Raw genomic sequence first — 21,279 nt, 5'->3', positions numbered from 1 at the left:
TAAAAAAACAATTCGCCTCGGAAAAACCAACGTTGAGCAAATTTTGGCTTTATGAAAACCTCAAACGGACGATACATTCTCCTTTTCTAAATTTCATATGTTGCTGGCTTGATTATCTAAGATTTATATAAATCGGACAACCCATTCAAACAGATTAAGTCAATCATTAAGCAAATAAAAGAAATACGAGCCTATGACTCATTTGCAATTGGTTATTTGGTTATTTATTACACAACTTTTAACTAAAAAGGCTACCAGAGGAGGGCCGAATTGATGAATGGGAAAGCATTAAGTGATCGTCCGGTTTCTATTTTGTTTCAGAATTGAGAGTAATAGTTATCTCTGGCTAATCTTGGCTCTCGCTTAATTTTAGTACTACTCCTGGAAAAGCTGAATTGATGTAATATATTGAACTTTTGCTACATATTTTCCTTTATAATGCCCCAAAAATTAATCTCACTTGACGAATAATATCGATATTAGTTAAAACAAATTTTGAAATAGGTTTGGCTTGGTGGAATTATCTGAGAAAATAAAGTTGAATCAGCCAAAAAATTATTCTCAAAGTTTCTTAATAACATCCACTAATTCCGTTATTTTTCACCGATTTTTAAAGACTCGATCTTACCGTTATTACCATTTTTATAGAAATCTTCAGTTATTTAAATTGTATATAATCTCAATATCGTTTTTATTTTAAAGTTAATAATCTCAGAGTGAAAGCTGTTGGAGAATTTTGATTTACAACTTGGCGTTGACATGCAGAGCCAGGACACCATCATCAGCAGAGCTGCTGATAGAGATGGAGGCACGACCATCTGAGCCAACGGTGACCGACTTGCCGGTGCAAGAGGAGCCGTTCTTCACGCCAGAGATGACATCGCAGTAGGTACCAGCGGGAAGACCGGTCTGCAGAGAGCTGTTCAGATCATAGTTGTCGTTGTTGAATGCAACGAAAGCCTTGTTGCCACGGCTGAAGGAGATCTGGTTGCTGCCATTGTCCCACCAATTCTGCAATTCAGCGCCATCGGCGGCGTTGCGGAAGGCAACCATGTTGTAGATCTGGCGCCAACGGTGCTCACATACCCATCCACCGCTGCAAGACATGTCGCTGTTGAATCCGGGGGAGGCAATGTTGGTTCCATCAGTAGTGGGTGGTCCCTGGTCGGTATCGTCGAAGGAGAAGGAGGACATCACACGAGGAACGCCGAAGGGATGGGCCAACATGAAGGCAGAAGCCATCTTGTACTGCTTGGGCACCTTGTAGGTAAGAACGTCAGCACCACCGGCTCCATGTCCACGCTGGTTGTCATGATTGTCAACAAAGACCAGAGAGCGATCGGAAGCAGCGAAGCCCCAGGCGGTGCCCCAGTTAACCAGATATTGCAATTGATCCTTGCCGCGGAAAGCCTTGCCAATGGAGTCGGAGTGACGGAACTCGGTAACGGCACCAATGCCAGTGTACTCAGTCTTGCTAATAGCCTCGCCGCCCATATCGATGACCTCCTGGAAGATGTAAGGCTTGGCACCCGAGCTGAAACCATGAGCAGTGTTCAAGTTGTTCAGACGTCCATAGATGACACCCAAGTCAGAGGGCCACATATGTTTGGCAGCATCCACACGGAATCCAGCAACACCCAATTCGATCAAGTGGTTAAGGAACTCAACAACCTTGTCCTGGACCCAGGAGTTGCCCTGGTTCAAATCACGCAGACCAACCAACTCACAGTTGCGCACTTGGTTGGCATCGTTGTAGTTGGAGATGGAGCAAGTTGGGTTGAAGTCCAGGGAGGAGAAGGGCACGCCGGGGAAGCTCTTGGTGCTGGGGTCGGCAGTACTGCCAGCAGTACCATAAGTACCACCATCAGCAGCCATGTGATTGAAGACAACATCCACATAGGTGCGGACACCGACAGCATTGCAACGCTTGACCATGCTGGCGAATTGCTCCTCATTGCCGGAACGGGTAGTCAGTTTGTAGGAAATGGGCTGGTAACGTTCCCACCATGGGCGGCCGCTCTTAACAGCGTTCTCGTTCACAGGAGAGACCTAGACGAACAAAAAACAGGGATAAATATCTATCCGCCAGAAGATGCCGCTCCATATCAACTTACCTGCAAACCAGCATAGCCGTAGGGGCCCAGGAAGTTCTCACATTCGGCGGCAATGTCATCCCATTTCCATTCAAACAAATGGACCATGCCATTGCGTCCCGACTCATAGTTGGGGGAGAACTGGGCATTGGCTATGGCGACGAAGGCCAGGGCCAAAAGTGTTTTGGTGAAAATCATTTTGCTGCTCCTACTACTGCTTGGTTGAACCGAAAGTTCAGTCTGAATTCGGAATGGCCACAGCTCCAGCTTATATGGGGGGTCCGCAGAGCTGGAAAAGATTCAATCGGTGAATGATTTGTGATGCAAATGGCCAGCTTATCGCCACAACTGGTGGTTACCCCACCCATCAATCGACCAGTGGGGTATCGCGGGGGGATCTCTTGACGGTGCGATAAGATATGACAATTGCCATATCGACATATCGCCTCCTGCCGCTGCCTTATCATCTATTAGGGGGGTGACGGCAATGCTTTGATTTAATACTCAGTGCTCGAGTTCAGTTGAACGCGCAGACATGTTGGAGCGGTTATTATGACTAAATAATTAGTTTTAATCAAATCTATAAGCCGATCAGCTGCATAACCTATCGGCCAGACATTTTCTTCGCCTCACCTGCCCCCCATCATCACAGTCGCATTCATCATTGAATTCCATCAACTGATTAGACTAATACCCACTTGACACCTCTCCTGCCTGTTTGTTTCGTTTTGGTTTACAACTTCTGACATGTCCCAGTGGTTTATGTTGTAAATCTTTGGCTTTCGTTTGCTAATAATGATGCTTATAATGATGATCAGTGAAGTATAGAAATAGTGTTTTCTATCTAATTATCGCTCCGAACTTTGCTCGTCGCACATACATAGAAAAAATGGCATCTTTATCAAACGATAAGTAAACAAATACTTGCAGCTAGAATCTATTTTAATTAAAGTCTATTTTTTGAACTTATTTTTACTTTTCTTAGTGGGTAGTTTTGTTAATGCGTATTTGCATCATCCGAGTGCAAGTCACGCATTTGTCGAGTGCTCGTCGCGTGGCAAGGCATTGCATGGAATTTGTGAATTGTTCATCAACATCGTAGAGATATTTTTGGATTTAGATTTTAGTAGCGATTAAATTATTTAGTAATCAAGATTGTCATAAATTTCTTTATCAAAGTGTAGTAAAATTGCACGAATTCTGAGTGGCATTTTCTATTGGTCTTAAAGCCCAAAATTTAAGATAAATTCAAGGATTTTAGATTCCCTTTGTATTGCATCGACAACAATTTACAAGACACTCGAGGCACAATCATCTCAATTTCATAAAGACATTTAGTTGGCTTTGTGTAGTTTAAAAAAGTCAGTTTTTATTGCTTTTTATTTTATCTGAAATTTTACACACTCCACTGATTCGTGTGGCAGAAGCAGCAACATTTAATTGGAATTTCATCAAAATGTATTCCATATGCAGCCACTCGAGTTGAAGTCAAATACATAGTTGATGATAAGTTTTCAATTAAAATTAAACAGAAAATTCAAATTCAAGTGGTCTTTTATTTCATTTTGTTTTATTTATATTGTAAATTGTATATGTAGTTGGGTATTTTTCGCATTCTGTTTACGAAGAGATAAGGCAAACGTGTATTTGCCTGTAAGCTCACAACAGGATTGATAAGTCAGGTTGAATGATTTACGACAACTTCTACCTACTGTTTTTTTGTTATTGAAAATATTTTCAATTTTAATACACCTCTTTTCTCTTACTCTAGTCAATGGCAATGTCTTTTTTGACACACAATCAAATTATAGAAAACATTTTAGCAAACGGTGCAAACTGTGACACTTGTGCATATTGATTTGCATACTAAGCAAATTTGAAGTTGGTTAAAACGAGAACGAATGGCAAAAAGCAAATGGCATAGAGAGAGAGAGTAAGAGGAACAGATACATAGATAGACAAGCTGTCTAGCAAGTCAAGTCAGTGTACAAATATTTACCTTAAAGTACACATAAACGAAGAAGACAACCAACCCAAGAACTGAATGTGAGCATTTCCGCACATTACACCTGAAGTTGAGGAAACTTTCCTGCCATGGACAGGACAGAAGGGCTGAAACAACTTGCCATCTTATACCCGACTAACTTGTCTACCGTCTCGTTCTACTCTTTTGCTTAGAAGCCAATTTGAATTGTAAGCAAAAGCCGGATATGGCAAAGTTCAAAGCGGAAACGTTTGCTGCACTTTCAAAGCCAAAAAGTAACAGCAGTTACAGTAGGCAACTTTCGACCCCCAAGAGTACCTGGAAAAACTTCAGTAGATGGTATGAATGTAGGTTTCCAACCTCATCTAACATAAACCAAAAACTTGCAATCTATAAATGTAGAGACGGACTTGCCACGAAATGCAGTTAGATAAGTAAGCTTAAGAACTTTTTCCACTCATATTTCCAGACGGAAAGAGAAATTCATTTACATTTAAATTAAATTTATGGCATTTCGTTTAAAAACTTTATTAAAGATGACAAAACAATTGTCAAGTACAAAGTGAGTTTGCAAAGAAATTCTGAATTGTTGATTGAAACAGAAGCAACGGCCAACGGGTCGTATACACTATCTCAAATATGTATATATCAATGTGTAAGTACGTACTTACATATATGTAAGTAAAATATTTCAGTTATGCATGTGGCATGGCGTATGTTGTATAGATAAAGAAAATGATAGGAACGCTGTAGTATGTTGTTGTTGTTGTTGTTGTCTTGTGGAAAGAGTTCATTATGCATAATAATGGTTGCAAGTTCATTAAAAGCCACCACAACTGTTGGCGGTTTAAGCCACTAAAATATATACAAATTAATTCAATTTAGGTTTCAAAACAATTGTTATACATTCTTAAAGATAAAATTATTTAACTTTAGGTCTGAAATAAGATTTGATATTAATAAAAGTTTTCTTAAAGTAATTTTTTGACTTAAGATTGCTATGATAAGAATTAGATAAATTTATTTCCATTTGCGTGAAATGCACAATTCGCTGAATATCAATCCTAAAACTTAATAGAGATAAAATCAAAATTGTAGTATAAATTATAGATGAAGAGCATTTAAGAAAGAGAGAAGAGAGCATTGTATTCTACAATATCTATACTCTACTTCATATCTTAAATATTCTTTATCAATACTATAATATAGATTTTATCTCTATTAAGTTTAAGGCTCAGATTCAATAAAATCAACTTATTAAAACGACATCACTCTATCAGGAATTGCAATCAACTTTTTTAAACTATTCTTATTCCAAAACACCAAAGTAAAGCCACCCCAGGGAAGCCATGTTAAAGGGTAAATTTAGTAGTTCAATGTTTGCCTTTGGTTTTACTTTCTGGTTTTCCCAATTATCAGCAGATACTTAAACCGGGAAAGGAAAAATTCAAAGATTTTTCTTTGATTAAATAAATGAAATCATAGAAGAGTTTACCTATAAAATACTGCAAGTTTTTGCCATTTTAATCGGTGATATGAAAAAACAGTTTCGATTTTCCATCCATATTTATGGCACTTTACTTTAAGGTTGGCATAAAAAGTGTGTTATGTTTGTATGTACATGCAAGTCACAGTCATCAACGCGTTCATATGCAAAGCACTTAACAGCATTGACACAGGACAAAAGACAAGGGGACAGAGCACAGAGGACATAAGGCACAATGCCACACACACATATACGCACACCCACACAAACTCAACCACCTACACCCACACACGCACTCTTACTGAGAGCTAACGAGAGCAACATCAGCGTGTGTTACACGTATATAACTTTGTCACATTATCATTTTGATTGCAAATATGCTAAGCATTTCGCATTTAGCACACGGTAGCACAAATTCACGCTACACACAGAGAGAGAGAGAGAGTCAGAGAGAGAGAGAGATGTGAGAAGGGAGGGAATAATTTGTTGCACTTAATTTGGGGAAAAGAGATTTAAGTTGGATTTGAAGAACATGCATATTTCACATTTTCCTTTTATTCCCCCTCTTTATTTTATTCAGTTTTTCTTTACACAGGAATAGCTAATAAAATATAATACACTGCCATGGCCAGACTACAACAAAATGACCAAAATGAAATGCCAGGAAAAAAAAAAAAAAAAAAAAAGGAAAAAATAACAGAAAACGAAAGAACCAACTTTGCCGCTTTGACTTTTGTGCGCTTCCTTTTTAGTGTCACACGAAAATAAAACTGAGAATAACGAGCCAGTTGAAAGAGCCAGCGAATTGCAGTCGCAGGAGCAGCAACAGCAGCCACGCCTCCGCCCACACAGAGACACAATGAAATGTAGTTGAAAATTATGAAAATTATCTGCCACGCCATTTTTATGCCAGAAACTTTGCATCTAAATGTCCATAAAAGCGGAAGCGTCGCGACGCCAAATGGCACAAAGGCAAAAGAAATGGGAAGAAAAAAAAAACAGAAAACTACCAAAAGAAAGAAGTAAAAAAAGTGGAATTCAAGGGAAGGCAAGATAACTACAGCGAGGAGGTAGGTGGTAGATAGCAGAAAAGAAAAGAAAAAAAGCAATGGAAAATAATATGGGCTGACTACGTGTGGGCGTGTCAACTGCTGCCGGGCAACTGCTGCCTGGCAGACGACGGGCATGTCATCATTATAATAGAAATTAAGTGCAGTTCCAGTTCCAGTTGCAGCACCAGCATCAACTGAACCAACTCCTATGGCCAGCTCCTAGTGCTCCGCATCCCTGCAGCATACTCTCGCTACTCTCTACTCTGGGTAATGGGTAATAGAATTAAAAATTACTTGGACGCATGCCACACAGTCCAATGGCAATAGCAACGACAAATGCAACGACAAGGACAAAATGGCAAACAATGGCCAAAGGCATTGCCAACTTTATTGCTTATGCTCATGGCTTTAAGCCTTAAAGCCCACTAAATTAGCAAAAAGGGGAAGAAAAAATTCAGTATAAAAGGGGAGAGCAGAGCAGAAAAAAGAAATGAACTTTAGCCTCGTGACAATTGCAATCTGTTGGCATTTACTCGACCCGCTCAAAAGTATGCAACATGTCCGAGATTGCAAATGTTGCACACTGCAACGAATAGTAACGAAACCACCAAAAAAAAAGGAAAGCAAAAAAATCCTTTTGACAGATGATTTTCCACATTTCAGCAAGCATTTTTTTTTTTTCATTCTGAAATTCAAATTGTACGCGCAATTGATGTGAAAAAATATTTTCAGCAAGAAGAAAAACAAAAACATTTTGTTTATATAGCATTAAAATGTTAAAATTATAAAAGGGAAAAAAATGATGATTGAGCAAATAAAATATATAGCCAAAGGCTAAATACCCTCAAATGTTTGTTAGAACTCATATTTAATATATAAAAAGAATTTCCACATAGTTGATAGGTGCGAAAAGATGCTAAACTTTCGGGACAACAATTAAACAAACTCTTAAGGCACATTTTTACGATTGCAAGAGGTAAAAAATCACTGAACTCATTCTTTATTGCCACTTTAATGGCATTTTTATTAGGACTTCTATTAACTTTAATTAATTACCCATTGATTCAAACAGCTCAAACTGAAATGCTGGTGATTACAAGAGTGTTTGATTGGCATACAAAAGCGTTGAGTGGATTATACGCGAGAGTGTTCAAGTTAATAATAATAGATTATATGTGTTAAAGGCAAACATCGAAACACATAATGTCAGAAATAGCAAAAGATGATAAATATGGAAAAATGTACAAATTGTACATATAATGATGAGCATTCTGTTTCAAAATAGCTTTGTACATATTCCTGTCATTAAGCACAAGGCTATGACAACTCATAGTTTGAGTCTCATGCCCGCCGAAATAAAGCGAATAAAGGACCAAGCCGCAACCGCAGCAATGAAAGGTTGGTTAGCCACACACGCGCACAGGCATTCGAAGCTGGACAGGACCTATGAGACACAACACAATAACAGTTCCTGTTCTGACGTTCTTCCCCTGACCCCTGACCCATGATCCTCATATATCAGTATTTTCGCGAAAAAAAAATGTTTCATCACCTGGCCAACTCCCACCCAACCAATTCAATTCACTCATTTTCCGCTACCAATGCGAAAATAACTGCGAAAAATTGCATTTTCGTATACAGAAAAGTAAAATTGAAATTTGAGGTGAACCAATTCAGTATGCCTTTCTGCATTTCGGTTGCATTTCATTTCTGCTAGGACACAATCATGTAATTGAAAATATGCCCAGATAGAAGATAATCAGATATCACAAATATAGACTGAACTAATAATGAGCCATAAAAAAAAGGGCAGCCATTTATATATCGAAACATTTGTCGCATTCTCTCTTTCGCTCTCTTTTTCTATGTCTCTCTCTTGCTTTTTATACTGATTTGGGATATCTTTGCCACGTAAGCATTCAATTTGTCTTAATGTGAAAGCGAATTGCATGTCATAAGTTAAATCACAGGCCACGACTGCAAGGCCAGGACTAAATGACGAAAAAAAAAAGAGAGAAAGATACCAAAAGAGGAAACAAAGAATATGGCCGAAAAAGCCAAAAAAAAAAACCCAAAAGTCAAATCAAAAGACAGCGACAGGCGACAGCAGAACAATCAATTTTATGACCTCATCGTTGGTCCGCCCAGAACTTAGATTCAGCCGGCAGCAGCGTTATGAGCATCAAATGAACATAGAGTCAGCTAGCTAAAATTGGCTGGATTTGACCGATATCTGTACATATAGGTTTATGGGTCACCATCAACTAGTTACGACCATTGTTTTCCCGCGTCACCATTTTCAATTTATGGCACACTATTTTGCTATCTATCTCTACCTACTACTACCACTCTCTCGTTCTCTCTTTCTGTCTCTCTTGCGTTCTTAGTCTCTGATGTGTCTCTTTCGCTCTTTTTGTGCTGGTATCTTGATTGTTTGAGCCATAATGTCAGTCGTGCATATCGGCCAAAATAAATCAAACTAAAGTCAAATGAATTTGATTTGCGTTCAGGAAATTGTCACTAAAAATAAGATGTCATAAATGTAATTTCCTGATTCACTACCCCCCTCCCCACCCCAAACATTACTCACCTGCTCGATGCTTGGGACATAATGTATACAAGAAGAATTCTAAGCTAAAATCACCTTGGATTTTATCAATATATTTGGTAAGTGTAATTCATTTCCGTTCAATGGCATAACAATTCAATGTGAAAATAAAAGCATTAAAAAAAAAGGTTTGCTACATTTCACACGATTATATTTAAGATCCAACATGAATAATAAATGAATGGTAAAATCTCTTATCAATACACAAGTGTTCTGGCCAATAACTTAAAGTGCATGCCAACTAACATTTGCCATACTAAACTCCTACTTATGTGCATATATTTACACTGAGAGATCGTACTATTATCTAAAATTGATAAACTATCTATGTGGTATTCCTATCTTTTCAGGATGGAAAAAACCAATCCTAAAATAGGAGGGTAAAAACCTTTTTTATTTTAAATTAGGCTAAAATTAAACCAGGTAAATGCTCTGGTAAATGAACAAGTTTCTTAACTAGTTTAGCATTTTATATTTAGTTTTCTAACTCAGATATCTGAAATCTTCTTCTATTGTGTGATCACTTATCTGAAGACAATTCTATCGAATCAGTTAATAAACTTTTTATTCATTTTTAAAGGCAAATCAAATAATTAGTTAGTTAAGTTCAGTTTAAGGTCTAATAATCGATACCTAAGCCTTGTATAAATACTTTTGTTTTATATTATGGTAAGAGTCCAGTGTACTCGATACCTCAAATATAAATTCTAAGAGAACATTGTACTAAACTAAGTATGAAAATAGAAAAACATAGTTCCCATGTATATAATAGATTATCATGATGACTATACAATTTGTTAATATCAAAATTGTAAGCCTACTAATATATGTAGAAAAAGAAAGAAGCAATCAAATGTAATCGAAAGGTTCTTAGTATATGGAAGTCAAGCCATTAGGTACTCATTTCTTTATTATGCTAGTATTTGGTATTGATACTGGGAAATGTAAGTTTTGCAAAGTTCTCCTTTTACCTTTTTTCTAAGTGTATATTGAGCTTTTGTTCTGTTTTTCTGCTTTTTGCTGGCATGCAAATCACCGAAAATTCTCAAAACTGTGCAAAACGAATTATCAAAGCGGCTCAGAGACTATGAAAGAGGCACACACATCCTCACACACACACACACACACAAAACACACACAAACACATTCATATACACAAGCTAACTAGCAATCACTAACCGCCGACTCATTTTTAAACGCAATTGGTCAACACTCAACCATAGAGGTATGTATATATGTGTGTGTATAAACGAGCAGGGAGAGATATAGAGAGAGGGTAGGAGAAAGATAGGCACATAGAAGAGGCAAAAACGGCCCAGACGTTTCATGAATAAGGCATGAGCGTCAACACCAGTTAGCAAAAACAACAGCAACAAAGACAAGCCCAGCCACATGGCCATTGCCATCATCATCACCATCATCATCATCATGATCATCATCGTGTGTATGGTAGGTAGGCAATGTCTGAGCCTACAGGCAAACTGCAGCAGCCTGGAATAGGTCCCCATTCAGGACTGGCATGCTGCAGCTTTTCCTTCTCCTGCCTCAACTCTATTTGGCACTCAAAGTGCTTAGCATATTTTGCACTGATGGCGGTTTTGGCACGTAATGGCCAAGGCACAGTTGCACAGGATGCTGCAGCACTAAAAGTCTTAATTATTTCAAAGGTATTTGCGCCCTGATGCAGGCATAGTTACACATACACACACACACACACACACACCCACACATGCACAACGAACAATGGCATCACATTATGAACCTGCATCAGGCAAAAAAAAAATGCCCTTACGATTTCCAAAAATTTTCAAATAACTTCTTATCTCTTTCTCTCTATCTATCGAAAGTAGGTCAATTTCGTTTTAAATTTACTTCAATGTCGACGAAACGAACGTTATCCAAAAATGAAAGTTTAAAAGTAAAAATTTAACATAGTCTACTTTTGTGCGCTTCAAAAAGTTACTTCGAGAGATCAGAAAGTTAACATTGTAATCAGTAGCGGAATTTGAAATATGAATTTCAATTTAGTTTTTAAATATACGTTTTTGAAACTTTATCAAAGCAAACACAGATTTATATTACTATCTGTATTTGTAAGTTGCTAGTCTTAAGAAGTTTTATGTTTTAGTATTAATGATTATATTAATGATATATAATGATATGATATATATATAATCATTATATTATATTAATGATTATTGAGCGAGGCAAAACACTAATGCTCATTTTAAGCTTAGTACAAAATTTGAATTTCAAATCTTAAGTTTTCCAATCAGTTTACATATTCCTGAACTATTAACGGTCTTTAGCCAACAAAATGTCCTTTTCTAATTTTTTTAGTTTAATTTTTATATAAGTTCAGTTTTGACCAAAGCTTTTAAAATTGCTTGATAAAAGAAACTGAATTTGTTAATACTTTGAGAATTTATATCAAAGCTTACAGCTATAATATTATAGGCAAGAACTTGAAATTGCATGATAAAATAAATTAATAGGAAAAACAAATAAAAATTTTATATTGAAATAACAAACACCTCAATTGATGTTAATCCCTCACTGTTGCCCTTAATTGAATTAACTTATATATGTAGAATATTCCAAAATTTCTTGAAGTAAATGTCCAAATTTTCCTACACAATCACATAGAGCATGGCAGACATGCTCAGAAAGTTTCGCATGTATTTCTTGTTGAAGTTTTAAAGAGCTCAAGATGGCCAGAACATGTCAGTTCAAACTATCATAACAATTGCACGCATGGCTGGAGCAGCAAAATTAAAATTATGTATCTCATATTTTGGATTGCATTTTAAGCAGCTGCTGCTGCTGCTGGTGATGCTGGTGATGCTGCTACTGCAACTGCAAGTGCATCTTTTGGCTTATCAGTAAGAGTGCAGCATGGCCAGCACATAGATACACAGAGAAAACAAACCGAAAAGCACTTGCGTGTAGAAGGGAAAACCAGAAAAGAGCAAACAAGAATTTTGGCTTACTCTTTTTTTTGGGACAAGTATTCTTTGGGCCAAGTCAACAGCCAAGCAACATTCTAAGAAATTTGCACACAAATTAAAATTAAATGGACAAAACTTGCCGCGTCGGGACGCAATAATATCGACATCCAATGGCACACACAAATACAGCCAATTTTCCAGTCGTGCCACAAGCTAAAATATATATATATACATATATAGGTATACAAGAAAAAAGAAAAAAAAAAGTTGATCGTTAGTAGGAAATTTCAGCTTTTACTAAAAGTTGCGCTTCAAACTTTTGCTGCTGTTGCTGCCTCTTTTATGCTGGCTCTTATATAGTTTATCGTTAAAAAGTTGGACAAAAGTTCTATTTGGGATTTACGCAACAGCAAAAAAAAAAAAAAAAAGGTGAAAACCTGACGATGACGATGCTTCACATTTTTATATACCCTGGATGAAACAAGTAGATTACACGAAGCAAACATTTGTGGCCTTTTGAAAAAAAGTTATAAGCTTCGATTATAACCAATACCTTGGATTTTACAGCCATCAGCGCCCTTCTGGTTTTATTTAATTGGCATAGATATACATTTATGTGTTGAAGTAGTAAATTGATTAATAAAGCAATCTGCTTTAAATATTAAAATAATATAATTAATATGATAAAAAAAAGTATTTTGTATAGGCCCTTTGAAAGATTTGTTTGCATATAATCGAAGAGAGAGAGAGAGTTGCGGAATGGAGCAGATTTCTTATGAGGCAAACTAGAAAATTATCATTTTATGAAACCGAATTAAAAAAGCATGTAAATTAATTACATATTCTTTAACATGTCTTTTGGATATTGCTTTCGGATATTCGGATATTCACAGGTGAATCTGGTATAAAAAACAAAGGTCTTTTGCCCCTTAAAGTATATGTGTTGCTTTTTTGAAACGAATTGGATATAAACAATGCTCTGCTTCAAGGATTAACTAATTTTTATTAACAGTACATTCCATAATTTCTTTATATGAACCAAAAAGAGAATTCTCGGGCTGCTTATTGCAGGAAATTATTCCCATTGACTGACAGAAACTCCATTAGAGGGTATGTCAAAGCCAATGTCTCAATTGAAGAAAATCAACTTTTACTTTCTAGTTTTGCCAAAAAGTTATGTGTATACAAAAATCAAATCTAAATGCCTAGTCCCTCAAGTGTAAATAATAGTGCACTTTTCGCTTAGATTGCGGTTGGATTGAGAGAAGGCAGAGACATGCTCTTAGATACATATATGAAGTCGAACGACCTGAATGCGACCTTGAGATTGTCGTCTAGCATTAATTTCGAATAGATTGAAGTACCGCCTAAATGCGTTCGTGTGCAATTTATAAGAACGTGCTTCATCACCCACATTCCCCTCACACTCCGCTGCCATCATCAGTTTATATGCCCATCCCCTTGGCCATCATCTTATCATTCATTGCTGACGAGTTTCACCTTCATTTCCTACTAGTGTATGCCACGCCTTTAACCAATCCCCACTTGGCATTTATCTGTGCCAGGAAGACGTTTAATTAAGTCACTTGAATGCGTAGCCGGTTGCCTTGGCATTTATTCTCTCCCAGTGTGTGTGTGTGTGTTTGTGTGTGTGTTTCTCACTCTTTCACTTACTCGAAATGATAATGATGTTGTTTAATGCTGATGACAATGATAATGATGTTAATGACAATAATGACGACGACGATGCCTGCCAATGATGAAGGAGTTGCCTTTTGTTGCTGTTGTCCCTATTTGGTGTTGTTGTTGTTGTTGTTGTCACTGCTGTTGCGAATGTGCTGCATGTTACCTGGTGACCTTGTCAAGTGTAGCAGCTAGCATACCTCCTTTCAACATCCAACCACTCCCTCCACCCAGCTCCAACAGATCTGACATTTCACTTCAGCCATTTCAAAATGCGCATTGTGATTCTTTATATATGTTGTGTGTGTGTCTGTGTGTGTGAGTGTGCACGTGTGCGTGTTGGTTGGCATCCTCTGTCAACTCATTTAGATGGAGCATGAAATCGGTTTAGTGTTGCTTTTCAAAAGGAAATATACTTATGCCATATATCCCCATTCCATACCATTGCCACCTATCAACAAAGCTTTAGAACTTAAAGTCTTAACAAAATTCCAATGACATGGAGAAAAGCTGATTAACTCATGTTTTTTAGCAAGCAAAAGGGTTCCCAAATGGAAATAAAATTTGTACTTATATAGAAATATATGTATATATAAGTGGAGATGAAGATACTTCACGTTTCCAAGCTCCATCGACGGTTGCCATACACTACATAATTGATTTTCATTCACCCAATTCTCTTTTCGTTTATCGAGTTTGCTTTGGCAAAATGATTCAAGTTCTTAAGTGTGTAATAGGTCAAATCAATTGTGTTATCGGGTATTTACTAAGCTTATTTGCCCTAAAAAGATTTTATAATTACTGCAGGTTTGTTAAAAATTTGATCACTCATGGGGACTTGCTTCCTGGCCTTAGTCAAAAATAAAATTTAATAATTCAGCAATAAGTAGACCCGAGAACTGTGATATTAATGTACCACTTAAATTCTTAGACCCTATAGACACAATCCAAAAAAGTCATGTTCTTTCTTTTAGTGTTAAACCAAATGGGAAAAAACGGAACAATTTAAAGACGTTAGACACAACTTCAGTATTTAACTTTATAGTTTTATAAAGCTCACCTATTCATAATATTTAATATTATAAACACAAAATAGATTTAGAATAAATGTGCAAATTCGTTGTAAAAGCTATCCGAAGCTTTCAACACAAAACAACACAAATAAAAAATAAATTGTTTTAATAATTTTTTTTACATATTAACTTAAGCTTATATTAATAACTATTCTATTTAGATTTACGCATTTTCCAAGTATGTGCAAGTTTTTTAATAAGTTCTAGGGACATGTAGCATATTAATTCATTTATATATTTCTAAACATTTAAACATCAAATAAATTATTATCTGCAAATTGGGTTAAGTTTCGTTATAAAATAAAAAGGCTTACTTGAGTAAAAAAAATACTGTTAAATAAAAAAGTATCATTTATGACCCTAACAAGGAACTTGAGAGAATTTTTAAACAAGGAAGTAATGTATAATAGTAACTTTAACATAAAGTGTCTATTATATAGACTGGATCAATTCAAATTTCTTCGATGACTTCTAAAAAACTTTTACCAAGAAACATTTTGCCTAACAGGAATTCATGACCTCATTTGAAAATGAAGTTTTAAGATTTTGGTTTTTATATGGAATATATTTTTGGTTAAAAATTTAGAAAAAAATTAGATTATTTATGTACTTTACTTTCAAAGGTTTATTATTATTATTTTTATAAGTATAGGAACTAGTTGTAAACTATCAACCTAACTATATTTTACAAGCACTGGCATCTAAGGCCTTCGGCTTACAATTAGATGGAAACTACACCCATCCACTAGGCTGGGATTCGAACCCGGATCCGCGTTGTTCAGTTGCCTAACTAACTGGGCCACTTAGACAACTCATCTACTTTAAAGGTGTTGGACCAGGAATAACCAAATTTGATCAAAATTCTCCATAAATATACCGTAAGTAAAGTAAATGACCTTTTCTTTCAATCTGATTCTCCGTCTTTAAGTAGCCTATATACATATTAACAGTAAAAATGTTTTGGAAATGTTTCAGGATAAAATTTATATCCAATAAAAATCTTTCTAAATTTAAATTTAGTCATTTTTTGTATTGGTATTGATTTTACTATGACCTTCATAACATTAATTCAAGAGTCCTTAAAAGATTTAAAAAATTTATTTTCAATCTTTTTAAAGTTTTAGCAAATCAATTATAAGCCCCTAATTTAAGATGAGTTTTAGATTTGAAAATTTAATTTGTCAAATTTCAATGAAAATCAATTATTGATAGATAATTAATTTGCCAGTTAATTTGTATATGTTAAAAATTTATTTATTTGTTCGGATATAGTATGTACTTATGGATATCCATACATACATATGTAGATACGAAATTTCTAAGGACAAAGGAAAAAGGTAAACTGAGTGGAATGAGGAAAAGAAGAAATTAAGCACATTAACAGCTCCCAAAAGGGCAGACAACATGCCGGGTTGACTTGTATTTGAACGAATGTTGGCCAGCAAATGTTTAATTATGTAACAGTATCTAAACATAATGTATTTGTATTTGCATTCCCCTTGCCACCACCCACAAGTTTTCCCTCTGACTGAATTTGTGTGTGTGTATTTGCTTAAGCATATTTGAGTGTCGTCCAGAGTTGAATCTAAAAAGCAGTAAGACAGTAAATAAATGGCCCATGACAAAAAATAAATAAACCACATACACACACACATATATAGATAGACATTTAGTATATATATTATATACCTACAAATGTATATGGAAGACACACACGAGCTACTCTCAGTTGAGTGTGCATCCATGTGTGTATCTAATGCAAGTAATCATTTGCCTGCACTAATTACAACCCGACAGGGAGAGAGAGAAAGAGAGTGCAAAAAAGAGCCACAGAAAATTACATTAGGGGCTGTCTCGGGGAGTGTAAATTTAACATTGTTGCACATTAATCATGGAATTATCAATGCTAGCATAAATAATATTAAAGCTTACCTAAAAGACAACAACTAAAAAACGACACAAAAACCAAAATTATTTATGATCATGCCCAAAAAACAATCCAGAGAAAAGGTTAACCACAAAAAGCATGTACATACTTCCAAGTGCATGGACACACTTACATTAGATGAAAAAATTACCAAGTATTTATGCGTACTAAATGTTAAGATACGATAATAAAATACTCTAGAGAAATTTAGTTGCAAATTCCAAAAGATTTCTGCTGCCCAAGTCAATATTTTTGAGCAATTAGATTTGAATTGCAAATCATTGGAGCCGCTTCCTGCCCTCTTTTCGATGGGATTAAAGTGCTTAATAAATTCACTTTTCATCTAGTAACAACAGCAATCACTGGCAGTGGGCGGTCCAGGGGATTTGGGGGCGGTTGCATGGGAGTGTCGTCACTCTTGGTGCCAGTAAGTCAATTTGTCAATTTTAAAACAAACTACAACCGACCGACCATCCAACCAACCAACCGACAGTTTTGCCCCGGCCAACGGCCCTTGGCCCCAGTTACCCGCTGTGAGAGTTGTTGACAAACAACAACAACAACAAAAAAATTCAACAAAATGGAGAAAAATGTGAGGTGTAAAAATACATCGAGAGGAAAAGGATATACACACACACATATATACAAATATATAGATATAGTGAGATATATACATATATAAAAAAAAAAATTCAGAGTGCCAAAAGCCGCACACAAACAATCAAGCAGGAAGAGGCCGTAGACAGAATCAGCCAGCCATTTTCTCCCTCACTCATTCAGTCAGTCAGTCCGTCAGTCAGTCAACCATGGAACAGGAGCAGCAATGGCAGTTGTTGGCACTGGAGTCGAAGTTCGAGTGGCGCTTCCGCCGCCGAAAACAAAATCAAAGTTAAGCACTCAATTTTCAATTAAGCTCACAAAATGCACACCCAACACATACATCGACAATCGATAGAGACGCTGCCAAACGTACCCAAAAAAGAAAAAAAACACACACACACATACACACAAAGAGAAAACCCTCCAAAATAAAAGAATGACGCAGGCAGAAACCTGGGAATATGGTGTCAATGGATGCCTCAGCTAGCTGAAGCTGTATCAACGTTGTTTTCTTCTTTTTGTTTTTGTTTTTTTTTTTTGAGGAAAGGAGATGGAAGGATACCCTCCATGAGGTTCGAAATGAATGATATCACAAAAAAAAAAGAAAAGAAAAGGGAAATGTTGTTGGAGCCTTTACTTCGTTATAAATATTGATCTATTTGTAAGAAAACATTTTGCAAAATGCTTGACACACAAACCATCAAAGAGAAATATTTAATTAAAAGAAGAGTTTTTCTTAACATCACCATACAAAAATTTTCGAGAAAAGAATATTTTTCAATTCAGAAAAAGTTTTCAAAAGTTTTTCTTAACAAAATCCTATAGTTTCTTAAACTTTTTAAGCCAATAACCAAGATCAGCAAACATATTTTAGAACGTAATCCACTTATGTAATAAACACCAAAAATTACGTGAGCTTGTGCTACAAAAATATTCAAATTGTATTCAAATATAAGGATTTTTAAACCAAATTCATTTACTATTTAGATTAGCGAATAATTTTTTCATCTACTATCTAAAATCTATCTATCTATTTTGACAATCGATCGATATAAATAAAAATCAATATAGTTCAAGATTTATTTCTTGTTTAAACTTTATTAACCTATCTAACAGTTTAAAAATTGAATAATCTGTTTTTAAAGACAAATTTGAAATGAATAATTTGATATTTCAACGATTTTTATTAGAATTTGAAGCATGCATTTTCTTAGCAAGAGTAACTGAAATTCGAGGACATTTTGGTCAATGAATTTCTTATATTCTTTAAAAACGAAACAAGAAGCATACATTGCGAGAAGGTAAGGATACACACATGTATCCCTATCTCGCTGTGACCCCTCCCTTTTGGCCTCTCTCATTTTCGCTCTCTCCTTTTCTCAGACATTGAAATGCTCAAGGCACTTTGTATTAAATTCACTTTGCTTGTCACCTGCCCCAGCAACTGCCTTTTGCATCCTTCTCAATCCGTACAGAACCTCCAGTTCTCATTCCATAACTTACCCACCATATCACCATTCGTTACCTGTCTGACATGATGTGATATTTTGCTACTTTTCTTGTTTTTTTTTTTCTTTTTTCGGTCTTCCCCCCAAACTCTCTGCTGAAGTAGCTTCTTGATTTCGTTCGTTACGCGGCTCGATGATGTTTCCGTTTGTGCGAAGTGTGTGGAAACCATTTCCACTTAACTCTCTGCCTGGATGACGCTAGGCAGAGCTAGTTGCCAGTTTCTTAGGTAGCCAAGCAGTCAGTGTAATCTGTTTGCGTTCCTAATTACGTGAATGTCTGTGTGTGTGTTTGGTGTGTGAGTATGAGTAGAAAAGGAGAAGGAGGTTGGGGATGTGGATGGGTTGCACCTAAAATGTGTCTGCTGGCATTTTCTCATGCGATTAGGTTCAGAAGTTAAATGTTTAATGTTTAATCTGTGCTTCATGTTTGTCAGTTATCGTTAACCTGTCGCTGTCGAAAATCTTACACACAAATTGTTGCTTAGCAATCGAAAGAATACGCCCTCGCTGGAGCAGCATCACGAAAAAGTTAAGACAGCCTACAAACAAACGCAATCAACAACATCATCAATGCCAGCCAAAGCGTCAATAGTTCCTTCAAGCGACGCTAGAGAAACGTTTGCATAAAATATATTTAACTTGGCTAAAAGGTAAGGCCATGAAGGCGGCAGCAGACATACACCCACAACCACTCACACACAAACACACACAGACAGACAGGCAGACACACAAGTTGTGTCAAATGGGGCGTATACGCAACGGCGAAGGGCTCTTGTTTACAGCCAAGATTTTGTGGGGCGGATCCTTCATTTTCCATTTAAAGAAATTCCTAGAAAATTAAATTTACTTTTTCCTTTTTTCTCTTTCTCTCTCTCCCTCTCTTTCCCGCTTTCTTTTTCTTTGCCTATTTGTGGTTTTACCTTGACACAGAGACATACACACATACAGGGACACACAGTTACACCTAAACACTTAGCCAGGTGAGAGGCAAACAAACCTCAGAATAAAGTTCCCCTCACTTCATGTTATTTGTTGAAAGAATTTTCGGTAAGTAGCAATTTTCAAGTTATTGCGATTCAAAGCTTCTTTTTTTTCAAGTCTCCCCCCTCCGTGTCATCTGATACATGAGAAGTATTTTTTTACCTACTCAGATATTAATTGAAATCTTATCGTTTTATATTAGATGGAGCGGTAAAGAAGAGGGGTCGAGGGGCAGCAGCAGTTTGAAATTGTAGACAACCATTTGTCGTAAATAGACCCATTTTGCGGTAAAGTGAAACGTTTTAAACCAAAATATTAAATATCAAAAAATGTTTCTATGGAGACGTTTAGGCCATTTAGTATGATTAGAGAAAGACATTCTAAAACAGAAAGTTTGTTTCTTACCTTAACCGATATACTCTTAGTAAAAGAAGCAATTTAAAACAATTTTCTACTTTATCTGATATTTTTCATGAGAAAAACAATTATCAGTTCTGTTGATTTAGAGCTCTCTCTCTCTCTATCCCTCTAGAGTTTGAAGTTATTTTATTGTTCATTCAACGTATTTACTTTCGAAAACGAATTAAAGTCCAATAATTTACTTTTTGCCTCTTTGCAACTGCTTCCGAGATAGCTCACTCTACAAACAACTGACAACTGGGCATCAGCGAACGTCAAGGCTTAAAAAATTCATTTGTTGTGTAATTAATGCACTGTGTAATCAGCAATTTACACAGAATTCAGCTGTCAAAGGCCGCAATCATCTTCTAGATCTGACGGATTGCAACTTGACCATGAAAATCATCACAAAGGACGCCAAAAATTGATAAGTAGTAAAGTTGATTCAAGTAGTCTGAATCATAATATTGGCTACTCTGGATCAGGTTAAAGAACTTCACTTACAAAAACCGGCTCTTAGATTGGGAGTACTCTTCCGGCAATTACGTCGCATTTGAACATTTCTCATGGTCTTTCAATTTTATTTTCTAACTTGTTCTAGTTTGTTTTGCCAAATGTGTAACCAGTGAGCTTAAAATACATTCTTCTTCTATATATATCTATTTTTTAAATGGTAAATGTAAAACAGAACAAAGAATTCTTTATGTGAATGGTATATATATACATACCTATTCTTTATGAATCAGTTGATCCAATGCAAACAGTCACGCAAATATGAGAGTGCGAATTAACTCAATTAACCGATCAAATTTATATATACTATGAGTATATGAGATATCGCACAAAGTGACATTTGTTTACAAATGTCCAATGCAAACTGGCCCCATGATAAGCAATGGACCAAAAGAGATGCTCCATCCCAATAGAGAAGGAGAGA

At 36.1% G+C, this 21,279-nt stretch overlaps 1 protein-coding gene across 1 annotated transcript; it reads right to left on the bottom strand.

Moving 5' to 3' along the window:
* Positions 1–661: 661 nt before the first annotated feature.
* Positions 662–21,118, bottom strand: LOC6640411 (alpha-amylase A). The gene is made up of 3 exons (XM_023182014.2): positions 21,071–21,118; positions 2,115–2,382; positions 662–2,049 (listed from the first exon to the last, which is right to left on the bottom strand). The coding sequence occupies exons 2-3, from the start codon at positions 2,289–2,291 to the stop codon at positions 742–744; spliced, it is 1,485 nt and encodes a 494-aa protein (XP_023037782.1). The 5' UTR covers positions 2,292–2,382; positions 21,071–21,118; the 3' UTR covers positions 662–741.
* Positions 21,119–21,279: the final 161 nt, after the last annotated feature.

Source organism: Drosophila willistoni (genome assembly GCF_018902025.1).
Source record: "Drosophila willistoni isolate 14030-0811.24 chromosome 2L unlocalized genomic scaffold, UCI_dwil_1.1 Seg196, whole genome shotgun sequence".
NCBI classification, from domain to species: Eukaryota; Metazoa; Arthropoda; class Insecta; order Diptera; family Drosophilidae; genus Drosophila; species Drosophila willistoni.
This window is presented reverse-complemented; position numbering and strand designations above follow the sequence as displayed.